This window comes from Somniosus microcephalus, unplaced genomic scaffold, assembly GCF_052327205.1.
Source record: "Somniosus microcephalus isolate GS21.2 unplaced genomic scaffold, FLI_Smic_1.0 unresolved_chr1, whole genome shotgun sequence".
NCBI classification, from domain to species: Eukaryota; Metazoa; Chordata; class Chondrichthyes; order Squaliformes; family Somniosidae; genus Somniosus; species Somniosus microcephalus.
The window spans coordinates 142879330-142899595 of NW_028225179.1; the positions used below are offsets into that span (position 1 = coordinate 142879330).

At 46.1% G+C, this 20266-nt stretch overlaps 1 protein-coding gene across 1 annotated transcript; it reads left to right on the top strand.

Moving 5' to 3' along the window:
• The first annotated feature begins 4160 nt into the window (after nucleotides 1-4160).
• Nucleotides 4161-4552, top strand: LOC147096104 (histone H4-like). The gene has a single exon (XM_085974085.1). It carries the CDS (start codon nucleotides 4162-4164, stop codon nucleotides 4471-4473), a length of 312 nt encoding a protein of 103 aa, XP_085830211.1. The 5' UTR covers nucleotide 4161; the 3' UTR covers nucleotides 4474-4552.
• The last annotated feature ends 15714 nt before the right edge of the window (nucleotides 4553-20266 follow it).

Below are 20266 nucleotides of genomic sequence, written 5' to 3' on the forward strand. Positions count from 1 at the left end.
AACTCCATTCTCAGTAGCTTGAGTAATTTTATAAATAAATAAGAGTTCATTTACTGCATCCACATCTGCTTTGCTTTATATGATTGAATGACGCACTGTAGCTGGACTTGTGTTGCTGAGAAACCCTCACACGTTATTGCTTAAATCACATTCTTGCTCTATTATATGTATATACAGGTTTGTACACACTAGAGTCAAGCATCTTTTAATGATTCATACATTGCGCTTATGCACACATTTTAAGGTTTCCTATACTTCTTTCTGTGTAACCTCAAGATCCAAACTTATTCCACAGTTTTGAAATCGCAAGGAAGAATTACATAGAATTTACAGCACAGAAACAGGCCATTTGGCCCAACAGGTCTGTGCTGCTGTTTATGCTCCACACAAGCCTCCTCCCACCCTACTTCATCTCACCCTATCAGCACATCCTTCTTTTCTCCCCCATGTACTTATCTAGCTTCCTTTTAAATGAATCTGTGCAATTCACCTCGCCCACTCCATGTGGTAGCGAGTTCTACATTCTCACCACTCTCTGGGTAAAGAAGTTTCTCCTGAATTCCTTACTGGATTTATAGGTGACTGCATTATATTTATGTTCCTTAGTTTTGGCCTCATTAAACATGTTAATGATTTGGAATAGAAAATATAACTACAACACTGAGAATGCAAAGAAGTTGTAGGCCACATAGAAAGCTGAGATGTACCATTAAAGGAAATAGAGGTGTAATAACCATAGCTGGTTCTATAAAGTCGGGAAAGGCATGAGATTTGAGGTGAAAGATGAAATGCCTAGCAGGTGGCAAGATATGTGTTTTGTATCTTTTTTGAAGACTGTGAGAAATGTGGTATAAGATGTTCATCAGATGTATTCAAGCCTCGGATGGACTTAGGTTTTGTAGAGTTAAGAGCTTGTTCAGGGAAAGAACCGCTTGGCTGAAATAAAGAAGTCAAGCTTCTTATTTTTGTCAGGTAAGGGCATTAAGGGATACGGAAACAAGGTGGGTAGATGGAGTTATGATACAGATCAGCCATGATCTCATTGAATGGCGGAACAGGCTCGAGGGGCTGAATGGCCTCCTCCTGTTCCTATGTTCTTGGAGCCATCTTTAGCTAAAGGATATGGGATTTCTACACTAGATCAGGGGGCACAATAAGGTCAAGAAGAACAAATGAATCAGTAAAGAGCAGGGTCCCACTGCTGAGCAATATATGTAACAAAATTTCCAGTAAAATAAAAAAAGAAAGACTTGCATTTATATAGCGCCTTTCATGACCAGCGGATAACCCAAAGCACTTTACAGCCAATGAAATGCATTTTGACGTGTAGCCACTGTTGTGGGAAAAGCGGCAGCCAATTTGTGCACAGCAAGCTCCCACAAACAGCAATGTGATAATGACCAGATAATCTGTTTTAGTGATGTTGATTGACGGATAAATATTGGCCTGGACACGGGGATAACTCTCCTGCTCTTCATTGAAATAGGTACCATGGGATCTTTTACATCTATCTGAGAGAACAGACAGGGGCCTCGATCTAACGTCTCATCCGAAAGGCAGCACCTCCGACAGTGCAGCGTTCCCTCAGTACCACACTGGAGTATCAGCCTAGATTTATGTGCTCAAGTTTCTGGTGTGGGATTCTGAAGCCACAACCATATTGACTTAAAGGTAAGTGTGCTACCCACTGAGCCACAGCTGATACCTTCAATGGCTCTTTCAAAATCATACTGACAATTATGGAATAGCCTGGTACTTTCAGGTTGCTGGATAATTTGACAGTTAGCAGCTTTTATCTTTAGAAAGTAGATGTAAGAGCAATAGGATGATTGTTGGAATGGCTGAGAGAATCACGCATCTTAGGAATAGTGTGAATACAAGAAGGAGAGATGGACAAATTACTGTCTTATATTCTGATTTCACTTTCTGTTTTCGAAATGATTAGGGTGCATTCCATCAAAAATATTATGTTCAATTGAAAAGAAAAGGAATAAAGAACTTGCATTTATATAGCGCATTTCAGAACCTCAGGCTTTACAACCAATGAAGTGTAGTCACTGTTGTAATGTAGGAAACACAGCCGATAATTTGTGTACAGCAAGCTCCCACAAACAGCAATGTGATACTAGCCAGATAATCTGTTTTTAGTGATGTTGGGTGAGTGATAAATATTGGCCAGGACATTGGGGACAAATCCCCTGCTCTTTCCAGAATAGTACCATGGGATTGTGGCTTCGATTTAGCGTCTCATTCAAAAGACGGCACCTCGGACAGTGCTGCACTCCCTCGGTACTGTGTTCAAGTCCCTGGAGTGCAGTGTGAACCCACAACCTACCCACTTAGCCATAATGTGATGATGTAAGGCCACTTGAAAGTAAAAGATGTATTGATATTCTTCCATAGCAGCATTATAATCAGATTACGCATAAGGGTATGTATAAGACTGTGATGGTTCATGTGGCTAATAATGTTTTTATTGTCTCAGAGATGTGGATGCAGTTGGATCCAGTTAAATGTAGTTCTGCTCCCAAGTTTCCAATTCAGCTGTGACTAGGTGAGTTTCAAAGTTCATCCAAGGTTACTTACCAATGGTGTCAGATTCACTGTTAAATCAATGCTGCATTTACATTGGAGTTATTGATCTGAAAATGGTAGCTGTGGTTCGGCTTCCAGCCAAGCATTGCTCAGCTCTGGCTTGGATGCAAATATGGCTGATTTAGAAAGAAAAAAGAAAGAAAGGCTTGCATTTATATAGCGCCTTTCACAACCACCGGATGTCTCAAAGTGCTTTACAGTCAATGAAGCACTTTTTCGAAGTGGAGTTACTGTTGTAATGTGGGAAATTTGCGCACAGCAAGGTCCCACGAACAGCAATGTGATAATGACCAGATAATCTGTTTTTGTTATGTTCATTGAGAGCTAAATATTGGCCTGGACACCGGGAATAACTCCCGTAATCTTCTTTGAAATAGTGCCATGGGATCTTTTACGTTCACCTGAGAGCACAGTCGGGGCCTCGGTTTAACATCTCATCCAAAAGATGGAACCTCCGACAATGCGGCACTCCCTCAGTACCACACTGGAGTGTCAGCCTAGCTTTAGGACAGAGATCTGTGCATGTCTAGACACAGATGGGCAGAACAGTATCCCAAAAATTAGAAATGTAAAAAATTGGGAGAGGTCAAAATCTCTGCTCTCCAAACATCTAAATTGAGCCAGATATGTTTAGAAAAGTATGCAAAGCATTCAATAGAGCCCACAGTACATTACAAGCCAGCTTTGATGCTACGCTGGATTTGCAGTCCATGCAATGTTAAGTCAAAGCAAGTTAAGATCCCCCTCCAGGCAGGCCGAGTCTGCTTTCCTCTGGAGTCAGGTCCTGATTACATTTTTATACATCTTTTGAATGAGGCATTGAGCCAAGGTTCAGCCTCTGTAAACATAAAAGATCCCAAGGCACTATTTTGAAGAAGAGCATCCCCCAACCATCATCATCAAAGACAGATTAACTGTTCATTTATTTCATTGCTGTCTGTTGGAGCCTGCTGTGGGCAAATTGGTTGCTAAAATTGCAACAGTCCAAAAGTACTTCATCGGCTATGAAGCCTCTGGGACAGCCCAGGATCATGAAAGGTGCTATATAAATGCAAACCCTTTCTTTACACCAGGCAGTTTAGCAAGGCGAATTCAGATAAATTTGTGGTGTAAATTCAGTGGTTTAGTATCATGGGGAGATTTTTGCAGTGAGCTTGGTCCCAGTGTTAGTGCAATTCAATCGAAATTAAATTAATTTTTAATAGATAAAGTGAATATACTTGGTTCCCAAGAATGATTCGTTTATCTCCCATGTAATTGAAGGTTACTTGAAATAACTTATGATAGTTCAACAGAAACGATTTTTTGTTTTAATTAATTCATAAATTAATTGCAGAAACAACATATAAGCACAAAGGAACATGTTTTCCTTTTTCGTACCCAGTTTTGCCTTACATTTTAATTTACATTCGGATAGATTGGTTTGAAATGGATGGGTGGCGGAAATGAAGTCACGTGATGAACGCCGACGACGCCCCTTCCGCGCATCTTCACCCAGGTCCGCTCACACTGTATATAAAAGGGCAGCGGGCGGGTGTTTGGTTATTTAAGCAGTGACTCTGAAGCATGTCAGGCAGAGGGAAGGGTGGTAAGGGACTGGGCAAAGGCGGAGCTAAGCGGCATCGTAAAGTGCTCCGCGATAACATCCAGGGTATAACTAAACCAGCTATTCGTCGCCTGGCTCGCCGTGGGGGTGTCAAGCGAATCTCAGGTTTGATCTATGAGGAGGTCCGCGGAGTTTTGAAGGTCTTTCTCGAGAATGTCATCAGGGACTCGGTCACCTACACGGAACACGCCAAGCGCAAGACGGTGACGGCCATGGACGTGGTGTACGCGCTGAAACGCCAGGGACGCACCCTCTATGGGTTCGGTGGTTGAAGATAGTTGAGAAATAACCGTGATTTACAAACCAAAGGTTCTTTTAAGAGCCACCAAAATATTTGAAAGGTGTATAACTGGTTATTTACGAGTAGGGGATGCGATACATAATGTATAATGTAACATTTGGGTGGCTTTGAAAAGTTTGATTTCTTTAGATTTACTTTCAATGAGTTTTCGCCCATTTACTTTCAATGAGTTTTCGCCCATTAACGTTAATGGTCAGAAAAACCCCAGCTGGCCTGAAGCAGGTTTTAACTGGTTCTCTTCCTGCAGAATCAGCACCACATCGACTCCAGCAACATCAAGGGGTGCAGGGTTACACTTGAGTGCGATCTGATAAAATTGTACCAAAGCTTTGACACTAGAGTCAAGATCGGAGATGTGTTTGTCTTCTGCAGGTCTTTAATTAATTAGATTATTTCAACGGTTTTTTTTAAATTAAGGACCTTCTCTCTCGTGTGAACGCAGAAGGTCCCATGGCCCCGTTCAAAAAAGAGCAGGAGTTTTCTGGTGTCCTGGCAAACTCGATTCTTCAAACAGCACTTTCAAAACCCGATTAACTGCTCCATTATCTCATTGTTGTCTGTGAGACAGTCATAGAGTCATAGAGTTTTACAGCACAGAAAGAGGCCCTTCGGCCCATCGTGTCTGCGCCGCCCATCCATCCCTGTCCAGTCTAATCCCATTTTCCAGCATTTGGTCCATAGCCTTGTATGCAATGGCATTTCAAGTGCTCATCCAAATGCTTCTTGAATGTTGTGAGGGTTCCTGCCTCCACCACCCTTTCAGGCATTGAGTTCCACATTCCAACCACCCTCTGGGTGAAAAAGTTCCTCCTCAAATCCCCTCTAAATCTCCTGCCCCTTACCCTGAATCTATGCCCCCTTGTTATTGACCCCCCTACTAAGGGGAAAAGTTCCTCTTTGTCTACCCTATCTATGCCCCTCATCATTTTGTACACCTCAATCAGGTCCCCCCTCAGCCTTCTTTGCTCCAAGGAAAACAACCCCAGCCTGTCCAGCCTCTCTTCATAGCTGAGGCGCTCCATCCCAGGTAACATCCTGGTGAATCTTCTCTGCACCCTCTCCAAAGCAATCACATCCTTCCTATAGTGAGGCGACCAGAACTGCACACAGTACTCCAGCTGTGGCCTCACCAGCGTTTTGTACAGCTCCATCATAACCTCCCTGCTCTTATATTCTATGCCTCGGCTAATGAAGGCAAGTATCCCATATGCCTTTTTAACCACCTTATCTACCTGTTCCGCTGCCTTCAGGGATCTATGTACATGTACACCAAGGTCCCTCTGACCCTCTGTACTTCCTAGGGTCCTACCACTCATTGTGTATTCCCTTGCCTTATTTGTCCGTCCAAAATGCATCACCTCGCACTTTTCAGGGTTAAATTCCATTTGCCACTTTTCCGCCCATCTGACCAACCCGTTTATATCGTCCTGTAGCCTGAGGCTTTCCTCCTCACAATTTACCACCCCACCAATTTTCGTGTCATCTGCGAACTTACTGATCATACCTTTTACATTCTCATCCAAATCATTTATGTAGATCACAAACAACAAGGGACCCAGCACCGATCCCTGAGGTACCCCACTGGACACAGGCTTCCAGTCACAAAAGCAACCTTCGACCATCACCCTCTGCCTCCTGCCACTCAGCCAGTTTATGATCCAACGCGCCAAGGCACCCTGGATCCCATGGGCTCTTATCTTCTTGACCAGTCTCCTATGCGGGACTTTGTCAAAAGCTTTACTGAAGTCCATGTAAACCACATCCACAGCATTTCCCTCATCCACCCCCCTAGTCACCCCCTCGAAAAATTCAATCAGATTTGTCAGACATGATTTACCCTTGACAAAGCCATGCTGACTATCCCCGATTAATCCTTGCCTCTCCAAGTGGAGACTAATTTTGTCCCTCAGAATTTTTTCCAATAATTTCCCTACCACAGATGTTAGGCTCACTGGCCTGTAATTCCCTGGTTTATCCCTGCTACCCTTCTTGAATAATGGTACTACGTTAGCTGTTCTCCAGTCCTCTGGTACATCCCCTGTGGCCAGAGAGGTTCTGAAAATTTGTGTCAGAGCCCCTGCAATCTCCTCCTTTGCCTCCCACAGCAGCCTGGGATACATCTCGTCTGAGCCTGGGGATTTATCCACTTTTTGGCCTGCTAAAACCGCTAGCACCTCCTCCCTCTCGATGCTAATATGTTCAAGTATGTCACAGCCCCCTTGCCCGATTTCTATGTCTGCATCGTCTTTCTCCATAGTGAACACAGATGCAAAAAATTCATTTAAAACCCCGCCTACATCATCTGGCTCTACACACAGATTGCCACTTTGGTCCCTAATGGGCCCTACCCTTTCCCTGGTTATCCTCTTGCCCTTAATATACTTATAAAACATCTTAGGATTTTCCTTTATTTTGCTCGCCAGTGTTATTTCATGGCCCCTCCTCGCCCTTCTAATTTCTTTTTTAAGTATGCCCCTGCATTTTTTATACTCCTCTAGGGCTTCTTCCGTCTTTAGTCTTTTGTAACTGCCAAAAGCCCCCCTTTTATTTCTAATGCATTTTTGTATATCCCTTGTCATCCAAGGTTCCCTTTGCTTGTTGGTCCCACCCTTGACCTTTACAGGAACATGTTGGCGTTGTACTCTCTCTATTTCCCTTCTGAAAGTCTCCCACTGTTTTGATGCGGATTTTCCTATAAGTAGCTGCTCCCAGTCCAATTTGGCCAGATCCTGCCTTATCATATTAAAATCGGCCTTCCCCCAATTTAGAACCCTTATTTCCGGGCCGTCTTTGTCTTTTTCCATGACCACCTTAAATCTCACCGAATTGTGGTCACTGTCGCCAAAATGCTCTCCTACTGACACTTCCACCACTTGCCCTGCTACATTCCCCAGAATTAGGTCCAGTACCGCCCCCTCTCTTGTAGGACTTTCTACATGTTGGCTCAAAAAGCTCTCCTCGATGCACTTTAAGAATTCTGCACCCTCTAAGCCTTTCACACTCTGACTATCCCAATTTATATTGGGGAAGTTGAAATCCCCCACTATTATTACCCTATTATTTTCGCACTTTTCTGAGATTTGCCTACATATCTGTTCCTCTATCTCCCCCTGACTGTTTGGGGGCCTATAGTACACTCCCAGCAAAGTGCTTGCCCCCTTTTTGTTTTTAAGTTCTACCCATATGGCCTCATTAGAGGAACCCGCTAATATATCATCCCTCCTTACAGCAGTAATTGACTCCTTAATTAATATTGCAACACCCCCTCCCCTTTTACACCCCCCTCTGTCTCGCCTGAAGATTCTATACCCCGGAATATTGAGCTGCCAGTCCTGACCCTCCCTCAACCAAGTCTCCGTGATAGCAACAATATCGTACTCCCATGTGTTCAACAACAACTTCAGTTCATCCACCTTATTTGCAAGACTCCTTGCATTAAAATAAATGCCTTCCAGCCCTGCCATATTCTCTTTTGCCTTCACATATTTGCTTTGCCTTCCCAGCTGACTTGTTTTTCCCTCTGTATTTGGCTGTAAATCACCCCCTACTATAGCTCCACTCTGTACCCCATCCCCCTGCCAAGTTAGTTTAAACCCCCCCCAGCAGTGCTAGCAAACCTCCCCGCAAGGATATTGGTTCCCCTCTGGTTCAGGTGTAAACCGTCCGACTTGTACAAGTCCCACCTTTCCCAGAAGCAGACCCAGTGATCCAGGAAACTAAAGCCCTCCCCCCTGCACCATCCCTTTAGCCACTTGTCCCAGTACCATCTGTTTGCCTTGCACCATCACATCTTTTGTCATTTAATCTCTCCTACTTTCCATCCTATCACAGACCTTTGATGTGACGTTGGCTGCTGTGTTTACAAGACTGCATTTCAAAATTGGCACTTTGGGACATCCTGAGAAAGTGAAAGGTGTGTGTATAACAACTCGCATTTTCATAAACAAAAGCAAAATCTGAAATAAAAACAGAAAATGCTGGAAATAATCAGTAGATCAGGCAGCATCTGTAGAGAGAAACAGTTAACATTTCAGATCGGTGACCCTTCATAAGAACTGGAAAAAGTTAGAGATGTAACAGGATTTTAAGCAAGTGTGGGGCAGGGAAGGAGGGGAGGAAAGAAAAAAGGGAAAGCTTGTGATAGGCTGGAAGGCAAGAGAGATTAAAAGACAAAAGGGGATGGTAATGGGACAAGTTAAGAAACAAAAGATGAGTCTAGATGAGGTGTAAATGGCAATGGCAGAATCATCAACAGCTGTCTTGTGAAAGAATTATTTTAGACACTTTTTACAGCCTTCTGGAGTCAACATTGAGTTCAACAATTTCTGACCATAACCTCTGCCCCTATTTTTTCACATGGCAGCTGCCGATCATTCTGCCATTGCCATTCACACCTCATCTAGAGTCATCTTTGGTTCCTTTACTTGTCCCAGTACCATCTGTTTGCCTTGCACCATCACATCTTTTGTCATTTAATCTCTCCTACTTTCCATCCTATCACAGACCTTCCCTTTTGTTATTTCCTCCCCTCCTCCCTTTCCCCTCTTAAAATCTGTTGTAGGGATGTTGATTGAGGGGTAAATATTGGCCTAGGACACTGGGGAGAACTCCCCTGCTCTTCTTGGAAACAGTGCCTGTGATCTTTTACATCTACCTGAGAGAGCAGATGGGGCTTCACTTTAATGTCTTATCTGAAAGACAACACCTCTGACAGTGCAGCACTCCCTCAGTACTGCACTGGAGCATCAGCCTAGACTTATGTGCTCAAGTTTCTGGAGTGGGATTTGAATCACAACCTTCATGACTCAGAGGCAAGTGTGCTACCCACTGAGTTACAGCTGACATAAGAACAGCTTGCATTTATATAAGGACATAAGATGTAAGAGCAGGAGTAGGGCATATGGCCCCTCGAGCCTGCTCTGCCATTCAATAATACCATGGCTGATCATCGACCTCCAGTGCCTTTAACTTAGAGAAACATCCCAGGCCCTTCAGATGCCAGATTATTGCTACTTTGAAAAAGAAAGTGACTGTTTAACCCTGTCTTCTCTCAGGCACTAGCAGAACCGCTGAATAAGCCCAGCATTTTCTACCTAAGGTGTTTTCCTCTCCCTGTTACGCATAATGTCCCTTCAACCTTCTTGAAAAAACCTTGTTATTCTTCACCAAAGGTCACCTAACCCTGGCCCTTTGATCTCCCTCACCCAGCTGTGGCTCAGTGGGTAGCACTCTTGCCTCAGAGTCAGAAGGTTGTGGGTTCATGTCCCACTCCACGAGACGTGAATACAAAAATCCAGGCTGACACTCTAGTGCAGTACTGAGGGAGCGCTGCACTGTCAGAGGTGCCATCTTTACGATGAGACGTTAAACTGAGGCCCTGTCTGCTCTCTCGGATTGGTATGAAAGATCCCATGGGAATAATTTTGAAGAAGAGCAGGTGAGTCCTGGCCAATATTGAGCCTTTAATCAACATCGCTAAGATAGATTATCTGGTCATTATCACACTGCTGTTTGCGGGAGCTTGCTGTGCGCAAATTGGTTGCCGCGTTTCCTACATTACAACAGTGACTCCACTTCAAAAGTACTTCATTGGCTGTAAAGTGCTTTGGGGCATCCTGAGGATGTGAAAGGTGCTATATAAATGCAAGTCTGTCTCCTTAACATTTGACTAGCGAGCAAATGTTGAGACATTAGTCTACCTACTCTCGGTTTTCAGGAATCTTGACATTTCAAACAAGCAATTCAGAAAAATGACGAAGAAAAACAATGCAGCATAACTGTAGGTTCCAATTGTACTTTCATGAACTAAACATATGATGGAGAAAATTATCTCAATGGGTTGATTTGTAAAATAAAAAAGCACATTTTAAGAATGGACCCATTTCATGCTGGAGGATGTTTGAAAATTTGAACAAAAAGGGTTATTTTCCCGTGATTATAAGTCAATAATCTTGCAGCAGTGCCCAATATTCCAAACTCACTTTTTAAAAGAATATTCCCACATTAAGATAATATTGTCCCTGTAAAGTTTCATAGAATAGTAGGTTAAAGATGATTCACTGGAAGAAATCAGTACCAGATTTGGAACCAAGTACCATAAATTATGATTTATTTTAGTTATAATTTTAATTATTAGATATTGGGACTTTCTCTGACAACATCCCGGCTGTCGTGCTGAAGACTTGTGCTCTAGAACTAGTCACGCCTCTAGCCATGCTGTTCCAGTACAGCTAAAACACTGGCATCAATCCGACAATGTGGAAAACTGCCCAGGCGTGTCCTGTCCACAAAGCGCAGGACAAATACAACCTGGCCAATTAGTGCCCCATCAGTCTACTCTCAATTATCAGCAAAGTGATGGAAGGTGTAATCGACAGTGCTATCAAGCGGCACTCACCAATAACGTGCTCACTGATTCCCAGTTTGGATTCCACCAAGGCCACTCGGCCGGTGACCAGAGTCGGGGACCTGCTCGATGGCAGAGGAGCTGGTGCAGCGCCTGTTCTGGGCCAAAATCTGGCTCGTGGCCAAAGCCATCGAGTCACTGAAAGTGGCACTGTGCCCCGACTCCACTAGGCGTATCGAGGAGGCTCAAGTATGAGGGGCGATCCCATCAGAACTGACCCCCGTTCGGATGGAATTCCTCATCAGCGCCCGGCCCCGAAACCCCTCTCAGGAGCCGGCACCTCACAACTTGAGCCATCTCGGGGAAATGCCCTCCATGCCTTTTAGCTCCGCGCGGAGAGGTTTCCTGTACAGGCTGCTCCTGCACACTCTCCACTTTGCCATCTTCGTCTGCCATCTGGACACGCCGCTTGGCGGAGGCGGAGGTCCCCAATGGGGGGCTCTCTAAGGGGGAAGTCCTCCCTTTTTCTATTGGGGACTTGGCCTGGAGGGTGTTGCATGGAGCAGTCCCGTGTAATAAGCTTTTAAACAGCTTCACGGACTCCCAGGCCGCCTGCCTTTTCTGCGGCCGAGAGGAGTCCGTGTTCCACGTTTATACCGAATGTGAGAGGTTGCAGCCTCTGTTCCACTATTTGAAGGGGCTGCTCCTCGATTTCTGGCTGCACTTCAGTCTCACGCTCCTGATCTTTGGTCACCCTTTGGCAGGGGGGAGCGGGCAGATCAGAGGACCTCGTAGGACTGCTCCTGTGCCTGACGAAGGTAACCATAAACAGGTCCAGGCAGCGGGTGGTCGAGGGGGTCAGGCGCTGGAGATGGAGCACACAGTGTCCGCCGGCACGCTCAAGGCCTTCTGCGACTGGTGGGCGCCATGGGAACTGGAGTGCTTCATCACTCCCGGCCAATGCAATTTTAATTTAATTTGTTAAGATTTATTTAAATTTTTATTAATTTACAGTTAATTTGTTCAATCAAAAAGAGCAAGACCACTCGGCTGCCGACTTCGTTACAGCCTTGGTCCAAACATGGACAAAAGGAGCTGAATTCCAGAGGTGAGGTGAGAGTGACTGCCCTTGACATCAAGGCAGTATTTGACCGAGTGTGGCATCAAGGAGCCCCAGTAAAACTGAAGTCAACGGGAACCGGGGGAAAAAACTCTCCACTGGCTGGACTCAGACCTAGCACAAAGGAGGATGGTTGTGGTGATTTAAGGTCATCATCACAGCCCCAGGACATCGCTGCAGGGGTTCCTCAGCGCAGTTTCCTAGGCCCAATCATCTTCAGCCGCTTCATCAATGACCTTCCCTCCAACATAAGGTCAGAAGTGGGGATGTTCGCTGATGATTGCACAGTGTTCCGTGCCATTCGCAACTCCTCAGATAATAAAGCAGTCCATGCCCGCGTGCAACAAGACCTGAACGACATTCAAGCATTGGTTGATAAGTGGCAGGTAACATTCGAGCCACAGAACTGCTAGACAATGACTATCTCCAAAAAGCGAGCGTCTAAACACCACCCCTTGACATTCAATGGCATTACCATTACCGAATCCCCCACAATCAACATCCTGGGGGTCACCATTGTCCATAAATACTGTGGCAACAAGAGCAGAAGTCACAAGTAAGGAGTGTGATGGAGTACTCTCCACTTGCCTGGATGAGTGCAGCTCCAACAGCACTCAAGAAGCTCGAAACCATCCAGGACAAAGCAGCCGCATGATTGGCACCCCATCTACCACCTTAAACATCCGCTCCCTCCACCACCGGCACACCGTGGCTGCAGTGTGTACCATCTACAAGATGCACTGCAGCAACTCGCCAAGGCTTCTTCTGCAGCACCTCCCAAACCCGCAACCTCTTCCACCTAGAAGGACAAGGGCAGCAGGTGCATGGGAACACCACCACCTCCCAGTTCCCCTCCAAGTCACACATCATCCTGACTTAGAAGTATATCGTCGTTCCTTCATCATCGCTGGGTCAAAATCCTGGAACTCCCTCCCTAACAGTACTGTGGGAGTACCTTCACCACACGGACGGCAGCAGTTCAAGAAGGCGGCTCACCACCACCTTCTCAAGGGCAATTAGGGATGGGCAATAGATGCTGGCCTTGCCAACGACGCCCACGTCCCATAAAAACAATTTAAAAAAAAGGTTGTGAAAGGTGCTATATAAATTCGTAGTCCAAAGATGTGCGGGTTTAGGTTGATTGGCTATGATAAATTGACCCTTAGTGTTAGGGGGATTAAATACGTGGGGTTACGGGGATCGGGTGGGATATGTGCGGTGCAGGCTCGATGGGCCAAAATGGCCTCTATCTGCACTGTGGGGTTTCTGTGATTCTGTGATTCTGTGATATTCAGTCCATTGCAGTCAATCAGTATCAGCGCTGCGTTCAAAGGGCGGCCGGTCTGATACCGCCCGAGTCGAATTCCTACCCCTAAGACTTCTATTTTTCTTTTCAAACTATCTTCCCAAGTAAATGCTGAATACATTTGGTCACATCAGTGCAAAATACCGCGGATGCCGGAAATAAAAACAGAAAATGCTGGAAATACTCAGATCTTGCAATTTCCAGCATTTTCTGTTTACATTTGTGGTTATAGAGTTTCATGAATCACTAGACCCAGTCAACAAAATGTGATCCAGTTCAGGTGAGAATCGAGGGGTGGAACTCACTCTCTGCCTTTAGCTCATTTTGAAAATATGAGTGGCTCTGAAAAGGGCCTTTTGTGTTCAGACGGTTCGCCGCTCCAAATAAAACTCCTGGCCAATGCAAATTCATTCATTTTGCTACGAATGACCAAAATACTGCTGATGCTGGAAATCTCAAATACAAACAGAAAACGCTATAACCAGTAGGTTCTGTTTATATTTATGGCACATTTTACTTCGTTTATTTGAGTAAGTTTATTTTTGTTTTGGTCAGCTGGGTGTGGTCTTACTATTTGAAATTATATTTGGGAGATGTAAATTGGGCTGCGGATCCGCTATCGCCCGTTCTACAACATTGCACAAAGTCGTATTTGTCAACAATGGTCTTTAGCTCCTTATTTTGTGAATCTGAGTGGCTCTGAAAAGAGCCTTTTATTTAGTGTTAAGGCGGTTCGCCGCTCCTGCCCCGTCTACCTCCTCTTCGGGGCCCGTCGCTTACGTCCCACAGTCCGGGAGGCTGCGGGCCGCTTGGGGGCTTTTCTGGGCTTGGCCTTCCGGGGGCTCTTGGCCGCCGCCGACTTCTTGGCGCGTTTGTGGGCAGCAGGTTTGGCCGCCGCCGCCCTCTTGCGGGCTGGTTTCTTGACGGCCGGTTTCCTCTCGGCGCCTCCTTCGGCCCCATCCTCGGCCTCTCCTTCCTCGCCCTCCTCCTCCTTTCGGTCCGGGTGCAGGGAGGCCGAGGAGGTGCCGGCGCGGCTCTCCACTGGCGATCCCTTGTTGGCCAAGGTGCCGGCCGACTGGTTGGGCCGGACGACGGCGCCTTTCTCCGGCTCGTAGCCGGAGGCCGAGATGGTTTTCTTCAGGGCGCCCAGCTTGGGGGCCGCCTGGCGCTCCTTGGTGGCGGCCACCGCCTCCAGGATCTGCTCGGCCACCGCGGCGGCGCCGCCTCCTTTCTGCGGCCGGTAGGCGGCCTTCTTCTTGGCGGCGGCATCAGGAGGAGCGGGTGCAACGACATCCGCTTTAACAGGACCGGTCTCGGCCATCGGGCAAGTCCACGCTGACGGACGTCGCGCAAACTTGTGGCGGAGCCGCGGCGGCGACTTTGTTTATAAGGGCAGAAGGCGGACGAGGTCGAGTCAACCTGCCGCTTGGCCACGCCCCCCGCCCAGGAAGCCCCGCCCCCTCTTCACAAATGATAGCAACAACAACAAAAGCATGCATTTCCACAGCGCCTTTCACGCCCCAAGGCGCTTCACTTCCTTGGAGGCGGGGTGGGGAGGGGGGGACGTGATTATCAAACAAAATTGGACATCCGGCCACATAGAACGGTTACACCACAGAAGGAGGCCTTTATAAAAACACTGGTTCGGCCTCACCTGGAGTATTGTGTCCAATTCTGGGCACCGCATTTTAGGAAGGATGTAAAGGCTTTAGACAGCGTGCAGAAAAGATTTACAAGAATGGTTCCAGGGATTAAGGGACTTCAGTTACGTGGATAGACTGGAGAGGCTGGGGTTCTCTTGCAAGTGTCTTCGGCTAGTCCCACTTGCATGTTAGCCAGTGGCTCGGTGGGTGGCGCTCTCTCTCGCCTCTGAGTTTCTGAAGGTTGTGGGTTCATAGTCCCCACTCCAGGGGCTTGAGCACAAAAATCTAAGCTGACACTCCCAGTGCAGTGCTGAGGGATGAGGCGTTAAACCGAGGCCCCGTCTGCTCTCGCAGGTGTACGTAAAAGATCCATGGCACTCATTTCGAAGAAGAGCAGGTGGAGTTATCAAGAGGGAGTCCTGGCCAATAGTTATCCCTCAATCAACATAACAAAAACAGATTATCTGGTCATTGTCACATTTGTGGTTTGTGGGAGCTTGCTGTGCGCAAATTGGCTGCCGCGTTTCCTACATTACAACAGTGACCACACTTTAAATAGTACTTCATTGAGATCGTGAACAGCGCTGTATAAATGCAAGTCTCTCAGCTAAGCGAAGGCTGAGATGTTGAAGCTGTGGGGTGAAAAATTGGACTCCATATTAAGTGACAAACTCCATTGTAAGTGCAGAATTAATTCTTCAATGTTCTTCTTGAGCTTGCAGGTTTTGAATAGTATGGATACATCTCACAGTTGTTTCCAGTTAAGTTCAAACTTGCTGAACGGATATGATCATTTGCCAAAATTTGGTGCACTCAATAACACGTCAATTTAGCTACTAATGATCCATCTGAAAGAAAGAAAAACTTGCATCTATACAGCGCCTTTCACGACCACCGGACGTCTCAACGCTTTACAGCCAATGAAGGACTTTTGAAGTGGAGTCACTTGTAATGTTGTAATCTGCCATTAATTGTTAGCGACACATGGCATGTGGAATATTATTTTTCTTGAGGGATTTCATTACATGACGTAACTGATTTTACAATTGAAGACTCCCCAAAAAGACTTGAAATAAGAGGCAAGGATAGGGGAGAATCTTAAAGATCATTTAAGAGTCATTTGCTTAACCATATAAACCTATGGGGTAGATCTTGACTTTGTGCGATAGAGTAATATGGGTGATAACGAGTGGGCAGCCCGTTTTACATCTCTCCTGAGTTTTATTTCCATTGAAGTCAATCAGGAGAAATGTAAAACGGGCTCCCGACTCGCTATCTCCTGCTTCACACTATCGCACACAGCTAAGATCTATCCCATCATGTTTTATTCTCGATGTCATTACATACTGGAGATACAATGAAAATATCACTGAAATTGGTATTGTGGTACTTTCATGCTCAAGGGCCAAGATGTGTGCAGTCACATATGCAGCATATGCATTGACCCAGCTCAAATACTTTAAACAGTGAACTCCTGTGCATGGTAGTTGGCATCCCAGGATTAGATAAATTCATCAGCAAACGTTTCTAACCAGGTCATTGGCTGCGTTGGACAGAATCGATGTGCATATGATGCAATTACTGCTCAACATGTGCAACCTGAAATGGCCCTAATATCACGATCCTGAAATCAATCGTTCATTACCAACATGGAAAGACCTATGGTAATGGCAACAGATCTTTTCACAGTGGGTAGTGACTTACATAGAACATACAGCACAGAAACAGGCCGTTCGGCCCAGCTCGTCTGTGCTGGTGTTTATACTCCACACGAGTCTCCTCCCATTCCACCTACCTCATCTCAGCCTTTCAGCATATCTTTCTATTCCCCTTTCTCTCACGTACTCGTCAAGTTTCCTTTTGAAAGCATCTAAGCTATTCGCCTCAACCACTTCCTGTGGTAGTGAGTTCCACATTCTAAAGACATTTCTCCTTATTCCCCTATTGGATTTATAGCCCCTAGTTCTGGATCCTCCCACAAGTGGAAACATTCTCTCCACATCTACCCTGTCCAACCCATTCATAATTTTAAAGACCTCTATCAGGTCACCACTAAGACCCAACCTGTTCAACCTTTCCCGATAGCTGCAATCTAATCAGCCGGTGTGTGTGTGTCTTTTTGGATGTGAAGATATAGGCTGCCCCACAGACTGTACTCAGACCAGGGCATTTATCTGTCTACACCAGAGAGTTTCCTTGCTCCTTCACATAAGCACAAGCTTCGAGAGGGTTAACCAGATCCTGATTCCAATCCGTATATACTGGGTTTAACTTCCCCTCTAAACCATTTGGTTTGAACTTTCCAGTGATTTTCGTCCATTCATGGATTGAAATGTGTCTTTGGGCGGGAGCACACAACGGGCTGAATCACATTGGCCGCCTGCAATACACCCCGCCCACTGTTCAACTCCATTGAAGTGACTGACATTGGGCGGGGCAATTCTAAACTAACCCGTCATTGAAGTCAACCGAGAGTAATATTGGGCAGGGTGTAAGACCGATGTTACACACGACCCATGAGTTTCCCGCACAGCGAGTTCGGTTAAAATTGCCCAAATAAAGATAGTTGGCAGGGTGTGGCCGCCACCGCTACACAGGCAGCTTTTGTAAGCCATGGGTGAGAGCTGACTGCTAAATGTGGACGGGCTTTGAAGCCATCACTCTAAACAACCTCTACATCCCAGGTTGAAGCCTACATAAAGTAACGGACGATGGCCTATTAATTGGAAGATTTCTGTAAGCAATAGCCGCCATTTGTTGTTGCAAAGGAAATAGCCTATCAATTCCGCTAGAAATTCAATTTAAAGTTTTTGTCAAATTGGGTTGTTATTGAAAAGTATTTAAAATGAAATAAAAAGTTAGACATGTTGAGAAAACCTAGTATTTGGTCTCAAAAAGCATTCAACACAACTACATTTTAAAATAGAGCATCCCATTCTTGGAATTAACAACCCTGGCGTAGACATTTATTAAGTCTGCATCAGCCAGTGGCTCAGTTGGCAGCACCCTCTGAGAAGGTTGTGGGTTCAAGTCCCACTCCAGGGACTTGAGCATAAAAATCCAGGCCGACACTCCAGTGCAGTGCTGTTGGAGCGCTACACTGTCGTAGGTGCCGCACTTCGGATGAGACGTTAAACCGAGGCTTCTCTGCCCTCTCAGGTTGACGTAAAAGATCCCGCGGCCACTATTTCGAAGAAGGGCGGGGCGGGGGCGGAGTTATCCCCGGTGTCTTGGGGCCAATATTAATCCCTCAATCAACATCACTGAAGAACAGATGATCTGGTCATTATCAGGTTGTTTGTGGGAGCTTGCTGTGCGTGAATTGGGTGCCGCATTTCCCTACATTGCAACAGCTTATACTCGCTGGAGTTTAGAAGAATGAGAGGGGATCTCATTGAAACTTACAAAATTCTAACAGGAATAGACAGACGAGATGCAGGAAGGCTGTTCCCGATGGCGGGGGAGTCCAGAACCAAGGGTCACAGTCTAAGGATAAGGGGTAAGCCATATAGGACAGAGATGAGGAGGAATTTCTTCACCCAGAGAGTGGTGAACCTGTGGAATTCTCTACCACAGAAGGCAGTTGAGGCCAATTCATTAAATATATTCAAGAAGGAGTTAGATATATTTCTTAAGTCTAATGGGAATCAAGGGATATGGGGAGAAAGCAGGGACCGGGTACTGAGTTTGGATGATCAGCCATGATCTCATTGAATGGCGGAGCAGGCTTGAGGGGCCGAATGGCCTACTCCTGCTCCAACCTTCTATGTTTCTATGTGTCAAGGGGAGTGGGAGGGAAGGGAAGAGAACAAGAGTCATATAGTCATAGAGTTATACAGCACAGAAAGAGGCCCTTCGGCCCATCATGTCTGTGCCGTCTATCAAGCCCTGTCCAATCTAATCCCATTTTCCAGCATTTGGTCCATAGCCTTGTATGCAATGGCATTTCAAGTGCTCATCCAAATGCTTCTTGAATGTTGTGAGGGTTCCTGTCTCTACCACCCTTTCAGGCAGTGAGTTCCAGACTCCAACCAGCCTCTGGGTGAAAAAGTTCCTCCTCAAATCCCCTCTAAACCTCCTGCCCCTTACCTTGAATCTATGCCCCCTTGTTATTGACCCCCCTACTAAGGGGAAACGTTCCTCTTTATCTACCCTATCTATGCCCCTCATCATTTTGTACACCTCACTCAGGTCCCCCCTCAGCCTTCTTTGCTCCAAGGAAAACAACCCCAGCCTGTTTAGTTTTTCTTCATAGCTGAGGCGCTCCATCCCAGGTAACATCCTGGTGAATCTTTTCTGCACCCTCCCCAAAGCAATCACATCCTTCCTATGGTGAGGCGACCAGAACTGCACACAGTACTCCAGCTGTGGCCTTACCAGCGTTTTGTACAGCTCCATCATAACCTCCCTGCTCTTATATTCTATGCCTCGGCTAATGAAGGCAAGTATCCCATATGCCTTTTTAACTACCTTATCTACCTGTTCCGCTGCCTTCAGGGATCTATGTACATGTACACCAAGGTCCCTCTGACCCTCTGTACTTCCTAGGGTCCTACCACCCATTGTGTATTCCCTTGCCTTATTTGTCCGTCCAAAATGCATCACCTCGCACTTTTCAGGGTTAAATTCCATTTGCCACTTTTCCGCCCATCTGACCAACCTGTTTATATTGTCCTGTAGCCTGAGGCTTTCCTCCTCGCAATTTACCACCCCACCAATTTTCGTGTCATCTGCGAACTTACTGATCATACCTTTTACATTCTCATCCAAATCATTTATGTAGATCACAAACAGCAAGGGTCCCAGCACCGATCCCTGAGGTACCCCACTGGACACAGGCTTCCAGTCACAAAAGCAACCTTCGACCATCACCCTCTGCCTCCTGCCAATCAGCCAGTTTAGGATCCAACGTGCCAAGGCACCCTGGATCCCATGGGCTCTTACCTTCTTGACCAGTCTCCTATGCGGGACTTTGTCAAAAGCCTTACTGAAGTCCATGTAAACCACATCCACAGCATTTCCCTCATCCACACACCTAGTCACCCCCTCGAAAAATTCAATCAGATTGGTCAGACATGATTTACCCTTGACAAAGCCATGCTGACTATCCCCGATTAATCCTTGCCTCTCCAAGTGGAGACTAATTTTGTCCCTCAGAATTTTTTCCAATAATTTCCCTACCACAGATGTTCGGCTCACTGGCCTGTAATTCCCTGGTTTATCCCTGCTACCCTTCTTGAATAAGGTGTGTGTATGGCGCGGGGAGGGGGAGGGTGGCGATAACTCCACTCCGTCCGCCTTCCCTCTATAAAAGCGGCCGCTCCCACTCGCAGCGCCTTTAGTTTCAGC

Excerpts from the sequence above, each read along its gene's own strand:
- LOC147096104 (XM_085974085.1), top strand. The coding sequence starts at position 4,162 with ATGTCAGGCAGAGGGAAGGGTGGTAAGGGACTGGGCAAAGGCGGAGCT.